At 33.7% G+C, this 20651-nt stretch overlaps 2 protein-coding genes across 4 annotated transcripts; both read right to left on the reverse strand.

Moving 5' to 3' along the window:
• Positions 1-335: 335 nt before the first annotated feature.
• Positions 336-5822, reverse strand: LOC128989874 (glycerol-3-phosphate phosphatase-like). 2 transcript variants are annotated; one of them, XM_054411968.1, is made up of 6 exons: positions 5706-5822; positions 4309-4469; positions 3398-3535; positions 2399-2609; positions 960-1101; positions 336-580 (listed from the first exon to the last, which is right to left on the reverse strand). In XM_054411968.1, exons 1-6 carry the CDS (start codon positions 5791-5793, stop codon positions 403-405), a joined length of 918 nt encoding a protein of 305 aa, XP_054267943.1. In that variant the 5' UTR covers positions 5794-5822; the 3' UTR covers positions 336-402. The 2 variants fall into 2 exon arrangements, with proteins under 2 accessions (XP_054267943.1, XP_054267944.1); XM_054411969.1 differs by having other exon boundaries at positions 4309-4445; positions 5706-5809.
• A 4772-nt stretch (positions 5823-10594) lies between these two features.
• Positions 10595-18798, reverse strand: LOC128989875 (glycerol-3-phosphate phosphatase-like). Of its 2 annotated transcripts, none has more exons than XM_054411970.1 (7): positions 18744-18798; positions 16146-16290; positions 15843-16003; positions 15195-15332; positions 14390-14594; positions 12393-12534; positions 10595-11678 (listed from the first exon to the last, which is right to left on the reverse strand). In XM_054411970.1, the coding sequence occupies exons 2-7, from the start codon at positions 16231-16233 to the stop codon at positions 11501-11503; spliced, it is 912 nt and encodes a 303-aa protein (XP_054267945.1). In that variant the 5' UTR covers positions 16234-16290; positions 18744-18798; the 3' UTR covers positions 10595-11500. The 2 variants fall into 2 exon arrangements, with proteins under 2 accessions (XP_054267945.1, XP_054267946.1); XM_054411971.1 differs by lacking the exon at positions 18744-18798 and adding an exon at positions 18635-18692.
• Between the last annotated feature and the right edge of the window lie 1853 nt (positions 18799-20651).

Consider the following 20651-nt stretch of genomic DNA (forward strand, 5'->3'; position numbering starts at 1 on the left):
ATTGTTAAAAATGATTTGGCTAAAACGCATACACACCCTTTGGACCTGATACTATTGGATCCGGTAATCAACTAGATTCGTCTTTCTTCTATCCCTCCACCATTTGCCACCTTGATCTTCTCTTCTCCACATCCATCATCATCTTATATACCCGCCTTCTATTTTTCTTCTCAAGTCTCTACTTGTATCCTTTTCTCATCTCCAAACCATCTTAGACTAAAATGTGATTTTGAATTCTGTAAATATTTCCTCCAAACTAGCAGCTAAACATGACACTTTTAGCAAACTGATTGATAACTATGAGTTAATTACAAAGGTAAAAATGATTTGTTTTGTATTTTACAAAATTATATCTTTAATCATGTTGTTCTACAATACTGTGTTCTTCTTAGTCGGAAATGTTCATAGCCGAGGCAGGAGTTCACCCAATGAAGGAATGTAAAAGTCAGGAATCATATGTTGTGTGTTAGGATCTGAAGTCTCTTTCCACCTCTGAACTTGCTGTAAGGTTGTGGATCCTGTGAGGACCATCAAGGTCCTGAACCCACACCTCTTCCCCAGTAGAATATCAGTACTGGGCCTGTTGATAACAACATGCATTATTTAACGTACTGCATTTTTTAAATAAATTAGTTAGTTAGCTTTTGGCATTACTGGTCCGTGTTATAGCGGTCAGGAATGCATGAAAACGGTAGTACCACTCTGGAAAATTTAAAACCAAACCATGACTGTAACTGGTGTATTTATGATACTCCATTACATTGAAATAAGAACCTATTTCCATAGTTAAAGCAGGGATACAATTCTGTACATTTTAACCTGAAAGCAGTGTACACTTCACATAACAATTACTTAAGCGGTTTAATGTTTGACATAAAATGAAAATAAATAAATCCTGACAGTACATTTTCAAATGTGATTCATGAGCAAATAGATTCACAAAAATAATGCAAACATACTTATCTCCGATCATAAGAGTCCTGTGGGGATTTATTTTGGGGTTGCTAAGGATGGTTTTCTGCATATATACATCAGGCTTCCCCATGTAGGTGGGCTCTCTCATTGTGCTTGTTCTCAACAATTCCACCATACATCCTGCACCTGGAACATGTCAATAGTCAGCTGAGAGCAATGGAATTCTACATAGCCAAATTGAATAAATATAGATTGTCAAAGGAAGGTTTCGCGATGTGCGGCTAGAACGTACTCACCACTGTCGTCAGCTCCTCGCCGTACCTATACTACCAGCAGAAGCTTCAGCAGTGTGTGCCGTAACTACACTGCACTCCTAGTGGTGGACACCAGAGGTTATGCTAACCGCAGCACTGCTGTTGGTCTATATTTATTTATTCTATTTTTGTCTTCATATTTTGAGTTGTTTTTGTCTCTGGATCACAGAACAAACTATAAAAGGTATAAAATTACCTGAGTACTGCCAGAGTGGTCCTGTTGGTCCTTACGGATTACGCGTTTCGAGGAGCTTAAGTCCTCATCATCAGATCTTGTACAAGAAACAGATCTATCACTTCGAAAAGGTCGTCAAAAGTTTAAATACACAACACAACGTATCCATGTTGTGTATTTAAACTTTTGACGACCTTTTCGAAGTGATAGATGTGTTTCTTGTACAAGATCTGATGATGAGGACTTGAGCTATTTTTGTCTATGACTCTACATAGTTAAAGCCAACTTTTTATCCAATTTAAAATCTAAAATTGCTCATGATAATCTGATTCCCATTCTATTGTAAACTCCCTGCTTTTACTATCAGAGGTATCACATATTTCTGCATTAATCTATAAACTCATTGACTGTGCAATTATCAAAACAAAATTATTATACTGTCAAATACAATACAATAAGCCCATTTTGTTGATTTTACGTAAAACCTTTTTAAATAGTAAATGTATTTTTTAAGACTAGCTAAAACTTAAAATGCAGAACGTTCAAAACTAAATTAAATGTTCATGTCAGTAAATATATACTCATTGCAAATAAATTGTGTTTAATGGAAATATAAACAACTGATTTGACTTGGATCTCGTAAAGCTTACAAAAATGTAATGATATCAACATTTAAATTACCTTTAGCAAGACTGAAGCAGTGGTCAAATAATCAGACTTGTTATTAATATTAAACTAAACCATCTCTATCTAGGTTGAATTTTTTCAAGATTTGAGCCATCACAAATCCAAGGTAATATGGATAAGTATTTATGGGATCATAAAGTATTTAAGTGTCTCTCCCAATGTAATGAATAAGTTTACAAGATTCTACTAAAAACCCCTCCTAATTTCAAATTATGTCTTATTTATAGTATTTAACATTAAAAGGTTTAAGTGTTTGAAATATATCTGTTAACCTCAAACAAATTACATGTTAGAAGCAGAAACTAACCTGGTAATTTCAGTTTTGGGTTTTTTGTCTTTTTTGTAGGATCATTGTTAGTGGCAATAAACAAGCAGTTTTCATCCTGAAGGTACGCAAAAGCTTTTGAAACTTTAGGGTAAGATATATGTTCGTCATAACCCACTATCACAGCTGCGACATTTTTCTCCAATTTCATGGAATTTTTAAATGTTCTGACATCACTTACCATTAAATCAGGCTGAAAAAAAATTGAAGCTACAACACACAACAAAATCAAACTAGGAATACAATTCAGAGTTTTCCAACACAAAGAAATTTCTCATTTTCTGATAGAACTTACACAGTTCAGGGTGGGACAAGAACCGCCAGTCCAAAGTACTATCACATAGCCAAAAGAAAGCTATTGGTGTTACGCAAGAATTATATGCTGATTCCAAAGTACCAAAATGATAAAATGATTAATAATAAGGAAACATTTTCTTGCATAAATATTTTTAATATAATTTGAAACTTTTTGTTGTTTAGTTTTGGTCAGGAGCTGATATTCTACTTCCAAAACGTACGACCAACCTATATGATTTTCCACTCATAGAGGACATGAAAAAATGGATTCGGTCACTCAGGGTTAAATACAATGGCAAATAAGATAAATCTTAAACGCTTTATTGCTTACGTTAATCTGTTTACATATTGATTGTTTAACAACATTATTCCTAAACCAATTTTAAACAATTTTTTGACTTCAGGAGACAATTCCACCTAGATTTAGGTGTAACTCCTAAAAGAGTAGCTTTAGAGGAAAAATGTCATGAATAAAAATGTGTTTAAATTGTATTTACATTCTAAAACAAATCATAAAATATAATTATGCTGTTGGCCATATTGGAAAGTGGCAGTCATATTTTTGAAATTCAAAACCATCACAGAAAATAAAGGAGAGTGCCCTATAAGAAGTTGACTGTCCTTCTCATAGTTACAAATTTAGCAATTGGTTCACTTTAGGTGAGACAAACATTTTCCACTCACCCCATGTCCAAAACTCTCTATTCCAAAAGTTTCTAGTTCCTCTGTTATCGCTGGAGGTCCAACAATGTAAACTTTCTGTTTAAAGTCCAGCTGATGAAGGTACAGTGCTGATAAGTAAGCTGTACTAATTATCTCCTCCTGAAATATAATTTTATGAGATTTTAAGGGTGTATAAAATTATGCAACAGATATTTATCTGGAATATAAATGTTAGAATGCAGACAGGAGTCAAAAAATTAACCTACCTACTTTAGGTTTGAACAACATAAGCCTACAACACCATAATTTCAACTAATAAATAATCCATCCAAGAGAGAAATGCAAATGTTGTATGAAAATTGACAAATTAAAGGTTGTTCATGAAGCGAATCACTATTATCTTGCATGTATGAAAGAACAGTAAGCAACGTACAGTAACTCAATACAGTAGCCTCCCTTTTATCCGGACACCTTTTAACCAGACATCGTTTTAACTGGACTACACTCGGTGAAAATGACATCTCTTTAGCTGGACAATTTTTATCAGCACATTGGTTTGACCGGACTAGATCGGCAGGAAGTGGGCGGTACTTAAACGACTGTTCTTGTGGGGAAGATTTGAGACCAGTGATCACAAGTCTAAATACAATGATCTCCTAACTTTAAGTCGAAGATCACAGTAAACTCGTTTTGACGAGTTTTTGGGGACGTCGGTTTAATCGGAAAAACCGTTATCCGGGCTGGCCTCGTTCTCAAGGAGTCCGGATAAGAGGGAGTCCACTGTAAGTACTATGAGTATGATGTGTACCTTTTGAGTCTTAGAATTCAATACAAAAATAACCACTTACCTTGTAATAACGACAAAATAGCTCACAAATAAAAGATTAAAAAATTCCTCACCTTGTGGATATGACAGGTAATCCCCGATTTACCTTGTTAGCGTTGAAACCCAATTGTTGGCATTTCTCCACAAATTGGTCTCTAGTCTTGGTGCTGTTGTTTGTCATATAGAAGATGTTTTTGCCTAACTGTTTGAGCTGATTGATCACATCCGCAGATCCCGGTAGTCCTACGTCATCCAACCATAAAACACCTGTAGACAATGTTCTGAAGGAAAATCTTTTTAACACAATTTCAAGGCGAAATAAGTGTTTTCCCGCAAAAGATCTGCAGAAAAACTCTTTAACTGCCAAAAATTATTGTGATGTATGAGAATAAAACAAAAGATATGAGGGTCTCTGACTCTTAAAACATGTTTCAGGGCTGTGTTTATATTTCCCCTTAGACATGTGAAAATTCTTCCCCTCCATGTTATTAGCTAGTACTTGTTTTCTTTTTCTATAAAAACATAAAAAAATTCAATTAAATTCGTCCTTATATGAATGAATATTTTTAAGAACTACAGGAACATTGAAAGCTAGAGAGCCCTTCATTTTGAGTCTCATGCAGTACTAATTTGGTATAATTTTTCTTCTTTTATTACAAACTTTTTGATTGTGATCAAACTAATCAACATTCTGTGTCGAAAAATAGTAATTAAGTACAGAGGGGTTCTATTATGTGACTCCCAGCACCACTGAAACAGCTGCTCGAGGAAGAGAGCGAAGAAAAGTCAAATCAGCTTTAGCTGAGGGTCCAGACGTCAAGTTAGTAACTGAACTGGACATCGGTAACTGGGCAAAGTTAGTTTATAGTGTTTTGTTTTTTTTCTATGTCCTGCCATCACATCCTAGAACACTACTAGTTCTAGCACAGAACTGCTTAACACATTACTTCAGGCTAAGAGGGATGCGGCATTGTCACATGGATAAAATCCATTGGTGATTGGCGGAATTTGAACCCGGGACCTCGGGCTCTGAAGCTCAGAGCTCTACAACTAAACCAGCTTGCTCCCCAACGGGATGTAGCACAGATCTCTTGTTTCAAATAAACCATAAAAAATTAATACTACAAAAACAGAGTTACCTATATTTTCTGCCTGTGGTGGTAAGTCCATTGCATTTTAATGCGTTTTTTACCCTGGTTATTATCATTGCAAGCCTTATCTCTATCTGGGCAAACAATAATTACTCTGGGCAAACAATAATTACTCTGGGCAAACAAATATACTTTAAGCACTTTGTAATATGTAGTTATATGTATTTATAGCCTATTTGACTCTATTCAATACATGTTATTTTACGTATATTTCTTCAATAATAATTTGCCTTGTTATTTATCAAATTACATTACTACTATATTATACTTTTGTCAGCAAATATTCTTAGACTTAATCGTTAAAGGTTGTTACACAAGTTTTTACCTTTAAAATTAAAGAAACATTACTTACAATCACAATCAGTTATGATGGTATCAATAGAATCAAGAAACAATTTGAATTCATCTTCGGGCAATTCTTGTAGAGCTTGTAGAGCCATCAGAACTTGATGAGTGGCAAACTGTAATGTCAAGAGTCAATGGCAGCGGGTAAAGTAAAAATAACCAATTACCACAGTCTATTTTCATCCATGGGTTGAACAAGTGTCTAAAGAGTGTGTGAATGACGTACGGCTCATATCTTGTATTAAGCTGAAACGTCGTTCAACTCTGATACTATAATTTTATCCACTGATAAAAGTATACTGTCCATTGATAATTTGTGGCTAGCAAAACGTTAATGTTTGCCATCTGACAGATGGTGGAATGTATTTTAATGTGGATAAAATGTAATTAATTTCAATGAACTTTTTTGCTTGAGTTATAAAAAAGTTACCAGTAAAATGTTATTAGTCTGTACATGACACTATAGTGAATGACTCCTTTAGATCTTCATGAACTTCTTATTTTATCAAACTTATACGGGAAGCGACTACAGATGTATGGTTATTATAGTAAGATCTAAGAGCGAGACCAATGTTTTTTTTTTCTCTCAGAAGCCAACCTTACTGTTTAGATGGTTATGTGTGTGTATGTTTTCCTAGGCATGATATGTTTTGTACAAATTCTAAGAATTGAAGACATTCTTGGACATTCTTTTCAACTATGGGAAGGATGTTAGCATCTCAAAAATAAATTTAGGATAAACCAACCAAAATCAATATAGTGGCAAACCTAATTACTCAATTCATATAACGTTTTTTCTTCACTCTGTATTTGCTGAGCTTTATGAAAATTCAATATATTTCACAGATATAATAGATTTACAATCTTTTATATTATTATATTCTTTTACAATCTAAAAATTCAAACAATATTTTGCTTGTTTCAAACAAACTTTTTCAGTCCAAAAGAAACTCAAGTTCCCCTTGATGATTATTTGCATCTTCATGAAAAGTTTTGTTCATTACTCGTCCTGGAAGTGACCCATTTCACCGGCTAAGTAGTTGTTTCCGTGCTCAGATTTGTATCACTCTGAAATGGGTCTGTATCAGGACTTGTAGTGAGAATATACCACGTTTTTCTATACTAAGAGAGGGTATGCTCTAAGAATGGATTTTTAGCGAATTTTCCATATTGGGAATAAATTATCTTTTTCCAAAATTAAATCAAACAACTGGACACTAACTGAGTATGAAGTCTAGGAAGAGGGTGTAGGTCTTTTTACAAGAATATTATTGTATATTCTTGAGTACTGAAGTTAATACTACTTCACTAAACTTACGCTTTTGAATAATATTGAATGATAAATTAAAATAGAACAAACTTTAGGATGTATGGCTTATAAATTTTAATGAGTACAAATCTTCTTTCATAAGTACAAACACTAAGCATTTAAGCTCCTAAATAGTTTAATCTTTAGAGTTTTCAAGTAACCTTGGCAATTAGTTTGATAACGATTGGGGATTGACCTTAATCAGTCGATTAAATCAAGGTTTGTCATTTAGTTTGACCTCTTATGAGAACAAAATGAGTCATAATCCAATGATAACAATTTTTGAACGTACAAATCGATATTATATGAAATAAAATAACTCTAGATTACCTGATCAAAACTGTTTTCAAGTAATACATTAATTTAAGAAACCTCCAAAACTACTTTGTTAAAAGGGTGATGAAATAATAAATTAGAGAATTCTTTTTAGAGGGATTTCCAGTAAAAATACTTTGTAACTAAATATTCAAGGTAGTTTTTAATTTTTTTTTACCAAGAGAGCCTTTTTCTGTTAAGCGTTTATATAATTAGGTCAAGTTATTTAGGGTTATTGTTGTGGGTTATATTAAAAAAAGGGTTGTGGGCAATTGACGATTATTGTATTAACTTGTTCAGAGCGAGGGGCGGGAATTCTTCTGATTGTAGCTTCTCTCCCTTTCGGATTATGTATATTCGCTTCGGAGGTCTACCGTGTTTCCTTCGTAATCTTGTAAATTAACCTTGAAAACATTTAACAGTAGTATGTATTTATACAAACTGAATATAACTATTCTTTCATACGTTTAGTCCAAACTAACCAATACAGTTTTTTTTGTTTACACTTAAATCAAAATTATGACAGTAGAATAATCTGAATCGGCTACTTATGTTCACTTCAGCTACAAAAACGTATTGACGATAACATGGGCACTTTCAAGGGGCTGTAAGACTGAAACTGGATTTTTCCCAGCCTTGTGATCAACTCCAATTTATTTCTCGTGACCAAATACCCCATATTAAGGGGAGAAAATCAAAAATCCTCGTACAGAAAAAAATTTTCCAATACATGCGCTTGTTTTAGATTATAGGATTTATTTGGTTGTATTTTTTGTTTTATTTCTAAGCGCCAAACTTTGGTTTGGTTTAGAATTAATTTACTGTAAGATGTCACTTTGCTAATTTAATTTTATCATTTACCTTTAAGCCAAAATCAGTATTATTGACAGTGACAAAAAAGCACTATAAACTCTTTTAGTGATTACAATTATTTTTCTCTTGACTATAGTCGTGAGTTTCAAATAAGACTTTCAAACAGGTTTTTAAAATAACAACAAAAATATTAAGGGATTGAATTTTTATTGATTTGGATAAGGTTTATTAAAGTCATGCCAATTACAATAATATGCAGATAAGGAGAGATGATAATCTGTCCAGCAAATTTTAGCAAGTATAAAAATTGTAAGTCAAACTAATTAATTAATACTAAGAATTCAAAGCAATTTTTGTTCTTTTAGATATGATATAAGTTTATGAGTGTTATGCTTGGAGCTACCAAAAATATATAACAGAACTAAATATGCATGCCTAGTGCCTACAATTTATCATTAACATTTTTTGTTTCACACTTTTAATTAAATTCCCCTACAATTGTCTACATTTATAACAATCTTAAAGTTAGCATTTGGAATGCAAAGTCTTAACCGGTAAAACTAATATCAACAATTAATTACTTTTAAGTTAAAAACCACTGTATATACATTTTGTGCATTTCAATTCTAAAACAGTTCTAAATAATTGACTAGCGTGTTACTATACAAAATCATATTTGAATAGAAACTAAATTGAAATGTGTGTCCACTTTATGGGTCTGTCGTCTAGACTTTTTTAATTTGGGTCCGGCTTGCTAAAATATGCCTTCAGGTCTCTGATCAAAATCTGAGGTTACTTTGGGAAATATATATATACCTACAGGGTGTCTCACGAGAGGTGTCTCAAATTTATTACGGAAAAACGGCTTAACGTAAAAGGATGAAATAAAATTATTTCCCGCTAAATCAACCCCAAAGAGTAACGTAAAAATATTTTTAACTTTTTCCCAATACAGGGTGTGCCAAAAACTGAGGGTCACTAGTTCGAATCTCGGAATTTTCAAATGTAAACATATGTCATGTTATACATCATTTTAAAGGTATTTGATAGACAAATATTTTGGCAAAAACAGAAATCAGTTATCTTTTTCCGTTTCAAAATGGCGGCAGTTTTTTTGGAAAAAATCAATATTTTTTAATACTCTGTGTTTCCTATACCAATGCATTTATCCCTTCTCCGGTTGAATTTTCTTACTCGTTATGAAATTAGCATTACTTTGATATGCTACAAGTAACGGTTTTTTGAAATTATAAAAATTTCAAAAAAAATTTATTTTTGAAAATTTGCAAATGCTCATTTTTCAAAAATTTCAAATAGCAACATATGTCAAGTGGCACATCATTTGATAGGTTTTTTAATTCCTAACAACTTTGTAATTTACATTTACTACGTATCTCTTTTAGTTTTTGCGTAAATAACAAAAAACCTAATTTTCCTATATCAAATGCATGTTATTTGGGTTTAACACTAAAGGCCCAATTAGATAAAGTGTTAAACCACGTCAAACCCAAATTACATGCATTTGATATAGGAAAATTAGGTTTTTTGTTATTTACGCAAAATCTAAAAGAGATACGAAGTAAGTGTAAATTACAGAGTTGTTAGGAATTGAAAAACCTATAAAATGATGTGCCACTTGGCATATGTTGCTATTTGAAAATTTTGAAAAATGAGCATTTGCGAATTTTCAAAAATAAATTTTTTTGGAATTTTTATAATTTCAAAAAACCGTTACTTGTAGCATATCGAAGTAAAGCTAATTTCATAACGAGAAAGAAAAATCAACCGGAGAAGGGATAAATGCATTGGTATAGGAAACACAGAGTATTAAAAAAATATAGTTTTTTTCCACAAAAAACTGCTGCCATTTTGAAACGGAAAAAGATAACTAATTTCTGTTTTTGCCAAAATGTTTGTCTATCAAATACCTTTAAAATTATGTATTACATGACATATGTTTACATTTGAAAATTCCGAGATTCGAACTAGTGACCCTCAGTTTTTGGCACACCCTGTATTGGGAAAAAGTTAAAAATATTTTTACGTTATTCCTTGGGGTCGATTTAGCGGGAAATATTCATTCTTCTACGTTAAGCCGTTTTTCAGTAATCAATTTGAGACACCTCTCGTGAGACACCCTGTATAGATAGGTATATATTTATTTTTTATATGTATATTGTATTCTTGAATAAATTATACCGCTCGAATTCGAGCAATCGCGAAGAATCACAGGCGTTATTTTAAAACGAATAACAGTCATAATTTCGGATTACTTTAAAAGAGTTGACTCAAAGATTATGGAAATACTCACGATGTACATAACAGTTCAATATAAACAACATTTCTTGTAAATATCTTATCATTTTTCAAAAGCTGATCTTGTTTTTAGTGTTTTTTACGCATGTTTCCCACTCATAGCCGCATTAGGTTGTCCATTATAATGATTATAGATTTTTAAAAAACACTTTATTTCTATTTCTTCTACTTGGTAGTGTTCTATGACTTTCCTATGTATCCATAGTTTGCAAATCGGCTCTTTCAATGATTGGTCAAGAAATGCAGCACAGTGTTAATTCAGTTTTCTTTTTAGTATATCAAATTGTCCAGGCTTTCTGGTTTTTTTCCATTGTAATATTTACGCCAACCCAAATTCAAAAAATAGTAAATATTTCATTTCAACCAAGTCAGTAAATGTTTGTAGCACACGTTTCCGTAAATTGCAACTAAAATATTAACAGCAATTAAACTATCCAGCTGATCATAATGTAAACAAACATGTTCTTCATTAGGATAACATGACAGCTTTAAAAGCCACTGGGACAGAGTCCAAGAGAATTTTTCAATAATGTAAGGTCAGTTTGCAAATCTACACACCTAGACGAACATTTTGGTATTTAATACTTGGGGTTAAATCTTAAAACAAATAACCTTATAAGTAGTTTATAAAGTTTCATGTAGGGTATTAATAATATCGATTTGAATTTGAATATGTATTTGTATATATATATTAAATATATATGTGTTTTTGATGGTGTTTACCGTGAGAATGGTTAAATAAAAGTCAAACGAAAATTACCTGACTTTAAATTTGCCCAAAAATTATTTTAGGCCCGAACAGATCCTTCAGGCCAACCGTTGGCCGACCCAAATATCAGGGACCCATTTAGACCCCTACACCAACCCCAGAGTATTAATAAACATTTAAAGCTAACAAAGGTACTTAAATAAGAAAAGAAAAGCTATGCTTTTGTTCATAACAAGCTCCTAGATTTTGGCATTGATTCCATTTTGGATTTAAGTACAAGATCTCCTAACAATGATACCAGTGTTGAAAGACATTTGACATCGAGTTTCTATATGACAATCTACATATGAGGTAGAAGATCCCCTATTTTTTCTGTGAAGTAATCAGGAACTAAATCATTCAAGTCCTTGTCTTTTGACTCCTTCCATTTCTTTGCTTCTTCCAGTTTAGTGACTCCAGTCAGAACTAGAAGTGTCTGAAACCCGCATCTCGTCCCAAGTAGAATATCTGTGTTGCATCTGTGAAAAAAAAAACAGATTTAAGGAAAACAATTGATTGTTTGCTGGGAAATCAAGAGAATAAATGAGTAATATTATGGAGATTTATTTTGCCTAGGACACTAGGCCCGGGGTTGTTTTTCACATTACCTCAGGCTAGACCTAGGGGTTGCGGCATTATCACTTAGATAAAATCCATTGGTGATTTGGTGGGATTTGAGCGCGGGACCTCAGGGGCCAAAGTCCCACGCTCTACCACTAGACCAGCTTGCTCCCCCACTGTATAGTAGTGATGTTTGGAAAGTTATAAAATAGTAGATACTAAGCTTGTAAGAAGAAGATTCAAATGCAAGAAGCATGAAATCAAGAGATTTTCTGCCATTTCTTATCGAGGTTGCTAAGGAACCATGTTTTGCAGTAAACACCACTCTTGAACTTGTTTTAGTTAGTAAAAATATTTTATATTGGCTGCAAATACAAGAGCTATGGTATTACAGTAACATTCACTATCGGGTGTCACACTTTTTTGTATAAGTAAGCTCCTGACACCCGGTAGTGAAACTGTTAACATTAATTTATTGTTCTCAAACAAATAATCACTGACAAAGCAATGTAATTTGAAAGCTATGTTTAAGTTGTAACCAATAGCATTCGCTAACATTTAGGGTTCACTTAATTCAGAGATAATTTAAAAAATTAATAAAAATATCAAATATCTAAATCTTGTGCTGCTACCTGTCACCAATCATCAAGGTTCTGCTAGGATCAATCTTATGTTCCTTGATCAGATATTCTCTGATGTAAGCTTCAGGTTTGCCCATTATGACAGGATCCCGTTCCGCACATGTTCTGATAGCTGCTACAAAAGATCCAGTGCCTGGAACAAACATAACACGTTTTATTCAACTCTCAAATTTTCATCATTTAGTTCTAACAGCACCGATTTTTTCTCTTGTGTAAAACTAGGGAAAAGTACATGCAGAGTATTCAAACTCCTTTAATATGTCACTATATTTAGATTTCTAACAGCAGCAGAATATAGCAAATATTTTTTTATATATGCTGGTTTTGTAAAAAATTGCATGATGGGTTAGCCTCTGGATCGTAAATTGCAATATAAAAATGGTTTATTTTACCTTTTTGCGTCGAACGATCCGTGTGTAGTTAGTACAACTACAGCTGTTTCATACCACTAGGGTACATCATCAGGTTGTTGGCAGAACGTTAGATAAAACAGCATTCATTCATAGATGAACTTGTCGAAATAAATATGTCTATATACACATAATACACGAAAAACATTAAAAAAACACGAATTTACGAACTTGGCCAAGTGACGAACACACGAGACAGGCGCCGATGGATGTTGCGTCATGACTCCAACATCCATCGGCGCCTGTCTCGTGTGTTCGTCACTTGGCCAAGTTCGTAAATTCGTGTTTTTTAAATGTTTTTCGTGTATTATGTGTATATAGACATATTTATTTCGACAAGTTCATCTATGAATGAATGCTGTTTTATCTAACGTTCTGCCAACAACCTGATGATGTACCCTAGTGGTATGAAACAGCTGTAGTTGTACTAACTACACGTGGATCGTTCGACGCAAAAAGGTAAAATAAACCATTTTTATATTGTAAAAAATTGCTCTTTCTGAAAAGACTTGTTTTACATTTAGCTTTCCATATATGGTAACCTCAAGAGACCACAGGTATAGTCTGAAACAAATATCCATCAATTGAGGATCAACAATTCCATGAAGGAAGTGGGGACAGTCTGTGGAAACTGCAAACCAAACTGATAGATTGCACGGATTGCCTTTATGGTCATGCAATGTCACAGTACTGTATATTACGACATCAATAACCTCTATGGTTAGCCAATGTCACAGTATATGCCTTATCATTCTATTTTAAAAAATGTAAATGTCAATTCTAAAAAAAATGTAAATGTAAATTTTTTTATTCTCGGATCTTGTTAATCGAATCTTGAATCCGAATCTTTTCTTAGGATTCGGTGGATTCGAGATTCGGATTCGACACATCCCTATAAACAGATTAACTATTGGTATTAACAATTGAATTGTTTACCAATTAGGTTAGCTATGAGTTAATATTTTAAAGCCAATTTATTCTATATACCCCTACATGTTGCTATTCTAGAGGTTTTTAATTGACCTCTGTTGATGACCATTGAATGAAGTGAATACCTGACACCTTGTAGGCCTGATGTTGGTTTGGATTAAGAATCCAAACTAGTTACCACTACAGCAATCAAGGATTACTGTAATAAGGTATTGTAAACCATTTTGAGTATAATACAATCCGAAGACAAAACAACTCTTTCAAAATGAAGCCTACAGGTAAGAACAGCGGGGTTTAATTTAGAAAATCCAATTGGCCATTGCTGAAATTAGAAATAAAGGAAAAGCCCATTGTCATACATGCAGCAAAACATAACTTTTTTTAATTTTTTTTTTTACATATTTTACCACAAAACTCTATCAAATCACTCCCAAATACCAATCCAAGAGCTCCCTACTCAGAAGGTGGGAAATAGCCTACCAATACATTACTGACTCCAGAAACCCTCCTGACCTTAACATCAGATAATCCACCCAACCTTTTCCTCAGCTAGCATCACATTTTTTCACTGAACTTATCAACCTACCATGAGACCTACGGTAATAGCTACTTCCCTATAGGGAGATTTAGTAAAATGCAATAACATACCTGGCATGATGTGAGTGTCAGTGGGAAATCGTTCGTCTGTGTTTGTCGCTATAAACAACGACCCCTTCTGTTCTAAGTACGTCGCAGCCTTCAGCATCTTGGGTAGACTGAAGTGTTCGTCAAACCCAACCACCACAGCACCTACGTCAGGCTCTAGCTTCACCTCTGTCACTAACTTTGTCATGTTGGTAGTCATCGGATCTGGCTGGAGCATCAAGGAATGTAAAGGCATATTTTTTACAAAACAAAAAATTCTCGTTACAGTAGACTCCCTCTTATCCGGACTCCTCGGGACCGAGGCCAGTCCGGATAACGGTTTTTCCGGTTAAACCGACGCCCCCAAAATCTCGTAAAAATGGACTGTTGTTTAAATGCGTATTTGACTTAAATTTAGGAGAGCATTGTATTTAGACATGTGATCACTGGTCTCAAATCGTTCCCACGAGATCGGCCGTTTCAGTACCGCCCACTTCCTGCCGACCTAGTTCGGTTAAACCGATGTGCTGATAAAAATTGTCCGGTTAAAGAGATATTCCCGCCGAGTGTAGTCCGGTTAAACCGATTTCCGATTAAGAGGTGTCCGGATAAGAGGGAGTCTACTGTAGTAGCATAAGGTAGTTGTTTTCTTGATTAGATCTCCTTTAAAAATATATTGTGTATGGTAAGTTGTTGCTGAGTTTACACAAAATTTAATGTGCAAAGAATGCTAAGCCACACACACAGTTCAACTTATTTTCAGTTCTATGGTGTGACTATCCCTGTATTTTTTTAATAAGATTCTTCAGGTAATAAATTGTGTACTTACACCAACACCAAAGTTCTTTATCCCAACATTATCTAACTCCTTCGCGATCCCAGAAGATCCAACAATGTAGACTTTTTTGTTAAAGTTTTGTGACTTTAAGTAGTTGGCAGTAAGATGTGCTGTGCTTACTATTTCTTCCTGTGAACATTTAGTTTTATTAAAATAATCATGGATATGAATACCTCTGTAAATTTTATCTCAATACATTTAGCATGAGAAGATACTTTTGATAAGTATGTAACGTTATATTTGAATACAATGTTAAGGGTTTTAATTTTTGTCAAAGTTGGTCCACACCTGCTTAGAACACACTGCTTTAAAGCGACTGCTTAGGGACTATTAAAAAAACAGGCTCAATTAGAGCCGGAACAAAGAGGAATGGAATTCGTAGAATTTTTTTCATGCAAAAAATTATCTATGTATTGAGTTTTAAGTTTTGAACATTATTTTTGTAAGTAAAACTTAAAAATACTGATTTCTTATTTGAAGAGAACTGTCTCTATATTGGAAATCTTTCTCCAGAAAAAGCCTTAAAAAGGTGGTTTTATCATTCAAAACCAAGCATAACTTTCACCATCAAATCAAATGATTGGATTTAAAAATTTTAACAATGAATCATGTTTTCTTATGTAAATGAGTGTCTCTTACTTTTGTTGAGTTGAATCCTAGAGCTTTGCACTTTTGAACAAACTCATCTCGTGTCTTAGTGCTGTTGTTGGTGACATAAAATACCTTTTTCCCCATTGATTTGAATCTATTCATTACATCTGGAGCTGTTGATATGATATCATTTCCCATCCAAAGTACACCTAAAAATAAAAGTGTACATTAGTTGTAATGAACGGTGAATTGGCTACTCGTTTCTTATGAGGAAATAAAAAACTGTAGACTAAATTGAATAAATAGGAAGGCATAATAAAAATGAATTAACTATTCATATATTATACATACCATCACAATCTGTCAAAACTGTGTCAAAAGAGTCTAAAAACGTTTTGTATTCTTGAGGAGTAAATGCTGACAAGTCTTTTAAAGCCATTTTTATCAGGATACTCCGTAATCTGGGGAAAATGTTGGCGGTCTTAAAGAAACTAACCTGAAAAACATACAAACATTTGTGTTAGAATTTTATTAAATAAAATACAAATATTTCCATCTACCGGTAGAGCTCAGCAATACAGTCTGGTGGAGCAAGCCGACTGTGTTTTATCAACGATATTGGTAATAAGTGAACCAGCAACTGACATAAACATACCGTAACATCAACTAGAATATAATAGTGACTATCTATACATTTAATTAAGTAAGGCGATTCCTTGTGTCCCGTGACGCGAGAAAAATAGTGAAAGTCCCAAAATGTTTACACAAAATTGGATATAATATAAAATGTTCTCCATAAAAATAGCATTAGAAGCCATTTACAGCTGATTTTTGTTTACTTCAATACTGCTCATCGTGATTTATCACTAAGGCAATACACAATTTTTATTAATTAATTATTTGCCAGTCAATTCTGCAATTTACTGTATATATAAAACCAGAAATAATGTTACCTGTAGTTGAGACTTTTTGTTATGTCCTAGAATGTTAAAATCAATTGTAGAATGTTAAAGACCATTTTGTAGAGCTTAAAAAACAAATAATTTAGTAGGCCTACATTGAAGCGTTATTATGCGCCTAATGGTTGCGGAGAAAATTCCAAAAAATTGTAAATTTAAAATTCCTAGCTGATGTTATTCTTATAGATAATAAGTCAACTGTTGTAGTTTGCTTGTTTATGAGCATACAGGGTTAGGCAAAAGTCTGGAACCCCCCAGTTAACTTTTTAACGCGTTGCAGTAGGAAAACCAAACTCGGCACATATTTACAACATAAGAAATTGCACTTTTTCATCAAAGTTACAACTTTGCCCCAGCCTCCAAAATGGGGTATTTAGGGGGCTGCCCCAAATTTTCAAATGCAAACCTCTATCATGTGACCTCCCATTTTAAAGGGTTTATCAAGAGAAATTGAATGGTGCAAACCAGAGGTCAATATCACACCCCTAATCAAAATGACAGTAATTTTAATTATTTAAGATGAGCAAGCAAGATAAAGTCTGGACACCCCCAGTTAACATTAAAAATTTAATATTTTAATAACTTACTGACCGAAACGTGGATTCTCTTTTTTTATAAAGGAATGTTTAGTTTAGTTTTCCTGCTATAACCTATTAAAAAGTTAATAGGGGATATTTCAAAATGACTGCCATTTTGATTAGGGGAGCGATATTGACCTCTAGTTTGCGCCATTTAATTTGTCTTAAGAAACCCTTCAAAATGAGGGGTCACATGATAGGTTTTTGTTTTTACATTTGAAGATTTGGGGCTGCCTCCAAAATACCCCATTTTGGGGGCTGGGTACAAGTTCTAACTTTAATGAAAAAGTGAATTTTTTCGGTTGTAAACATGTGCCGAGTTTGGTTTACCCACTGCCACACATTATAAAGTTAACTGGGGGTGTACAGACTTTATATTGCTTGCTCATCTTCATCATCATCATTTCATCATGGGGGACTGGATTATGAAAATTGAAGAAGGAATTCATTTAGTTCTTCTCTTCACTTAACCGAATGGCTTAGTTTAGGTTTTGACCATGTAACTGTTATGTCCCATAAGGATAACAGTGTAGTGGCAGTTTTAATAAAATGAATAAACAACAAATTGACACCCTATTCTAACCTAACCCAACCAAAATTCTCGGACAGTTTAAAATTTGTTTTATAAGTTGAAAAAGACATGTGAGGTTGGTAGGTTGGATGTTATGTGGACTCGTCACTGTATTAAGTCCTTTTTGAAGGTAGGTTGGATTAGGGAAGTTTTTAGGTTACAATGAATCAAGTACGGTAGTTGATTTATATTATCTCCAGACTGTTTAAATGCACTTTGTAAAAAGTACTACAAACACAATAAATAATAATTTCAAAAATGCTGCGCCGAAAGTAAAGTGCAGCCCTCAACTCCCATGTTTTACTTTTTATTGTGATTTGTGCAACAAACCACTTTTTAGTTAATTTCTTAAACATTAATAAGAGACGATATGAGAAAGACAAATAACTTAAGTTAGGCCTTTGCAAAACACAAAACATTTGCAAAACAGCATTGTTGAAAGTTTAAAGCTTCCCACAAGTTGGTATAAGCATAGTGAAATGCACAATGCCCATATTAACGAGTTAAATGAGTATGTACAGATAATAATACTGAGTTGTGATACTTGTGAGGCTATTGCAAAGACAACTTGAAATTGAATAAAGTTATAATAAGAGTTGTAAAGTTGTTGATTTATTAGGACCTTATTTTAATTTATATTTTTACATGTAAGCGTTAAAATTAAACTGGAACTAACAGTGGGAAACTTTACTAAGTTATATGTTGTTAAATAGGATTGATTATTTACCTTACCAAAAACGAGTTAAGAAATTGTACCCAAATTGGCTGATAGGTATTAGTAATTTGTCAGAATTACACTAAAATAGGCTAAATGAGTCTAGTAAAATAAGTTTAAGGTTACCTTTAGTTTTAATAGCGCTTCTTGGCTTCTTGCGTTGTCTCGTTGTCTGCTAAGTGCTTTCAGTTTGCTGGCTGGCTAGCCTGATTCTTACTTCATGTCGTCTGCATTCAGACAAGCAGTGCTACCACCGTGTGAAAATTAATTCTTACCTGATACTTACCTATTCAACATTATTATTTATAAACCGTAAGCATTAAAACCATAAATTAGTATTAAAAGTAGACTTCCCATCCCATTCATAAATTAATTTTTCATAAATAAAACCACAGACAAATTCACGATAAGGCCCATGGTGGAGGTGGAAGGAAAAAACAATGACGAGACGCTACGTGATGATGCATATAAGGGATTCCAAGTCTACAAATTGGCTTCCCAAACCATGTTTTTAAACCCAATACATCAATTTCTCAATCAACCTGCAAACGGTTTTGAGTAGAGATATCATTTTCGTGTTCTACGTTAAATTTTAAAAATGTTTGAGGATCAATAATAAAAACTCCATTGTAAATCGTTCCAAAGATTCATTAAAATGAAGGTCTTTGATAAAAATTTAAAAATCATTGATGTTATGTTATTACTGGGTACTAGTACTACACATGTGCAAATTTTCACCACTTAGGGAATTATTTCCAGGTAGTTGTAGATGGCTATTTATTGCCTAAAATTACTGGACTATATGCTGAAAATTCAAATTCAAATGCTTACTTTTAAGGCAACATTAAATGTTGCCTTGCTAGTATCTATGTTTAACATGTTAAAAACCCGGCCATGTTTTGGAGTCTTCAAACCACTAAAGCGAACGTAGCAGATCTAAAACTTCATTATATCGTAGCATATCGTTGAAAAACTTAATGGCTCAGTTTTCTATATTTTTTTCTACCTTCCTGTATACAGAGTGTAGAAATATGCAATAGACCAATGATATTATTTTTTTATCACATACCTAAATTTTAATCGTTGGAACAATTTACAATGGAGTTTTTATCATTGATCCTCACCAACATTTTCATTGATTCTTATTCCAAATTTAATGTAGAACACGAAAATGACATCTTCTACTCAAATTAGTTTTTAGGTAATTGAGGAATTGCTTTATTGTGTTTTTATGGTTATTTAAGAAAAAAGAAAAAAATAAATTCTTTGGAAAGCCAGTTTGTATACTTGGAACCCCTTATTTTATATCATCACACTCCATTTACTTTGTACTCACACTACACCAACAAATTTTTGAAACATTGGTAACCAGTCACCGCGTATAAAAAGCACAAATCAATCATGATATTGACCCAAAAATAATTTAAACAAAATTTCGTCGACACTATAGTGATCAGTGTCACTGGACATTAACTACAGTAGAAAGACACTAAAAACGAGCTTTACAATTTACAATGGGATGAGAAGTCTAGACATTGTGTTGGTTTTGGTAGTCTATAATCGCTGAGTCTAAGGCCCTGTACACATGAGGGCGGCAGCCGCCGCGGTTGCTATTTTGCGGGAACCGCGGCGGTTGAAAGTACAAAGGAGCAAATGGGACCGTTCACATGCAACCGCCCACTTCCAGTCAACCGCAACTAACCGCGGCGGTCGTAGATTTCCCTTCGACCGCCGCGGCTCCCGTGCGGTTGAAGTTACTAGAGTTGGCATGAGAGCGTACACATGAGGGCGGTAGCCGCCGCGGTTGACTGCAGTTGCTACTATTTAGGATCATAGACATCTGCGCGCTTGCCCTGTGCACATCGCTCTCTGTGTTGGTGAAGTGTGTAGCTGTGGCTGGAGTTGATGTAGTGCTCGTAGTGTAAGTTTAAATGGCAATGCATGCTGCTGTGGAACCAGAAAACTTTGACACTGATCTGTTCATTACAGAAGTACAAAAAGAAGATACGTTTAGGACATAAACTAAAAAAGATT

The sequence above is a fragment of the Macrosteles quadrilineatus genome, unplaced genomic scaffold (genome assembly GCF_028750875.1).
Source record: "Macrosteles quadrilineatus isolate MER2022 unplaced genomic scaffold, UCM_ALF_1.0 Scaffold_3__2_contigs__length_128488019, whole genome shotgun sequence".
NCBI lineage: Eukaryota > Metazoa > Arthropoda > Insecta > Hemiptera > Cicadellidae > Macrosteles > Macrosteles quadrilineatus.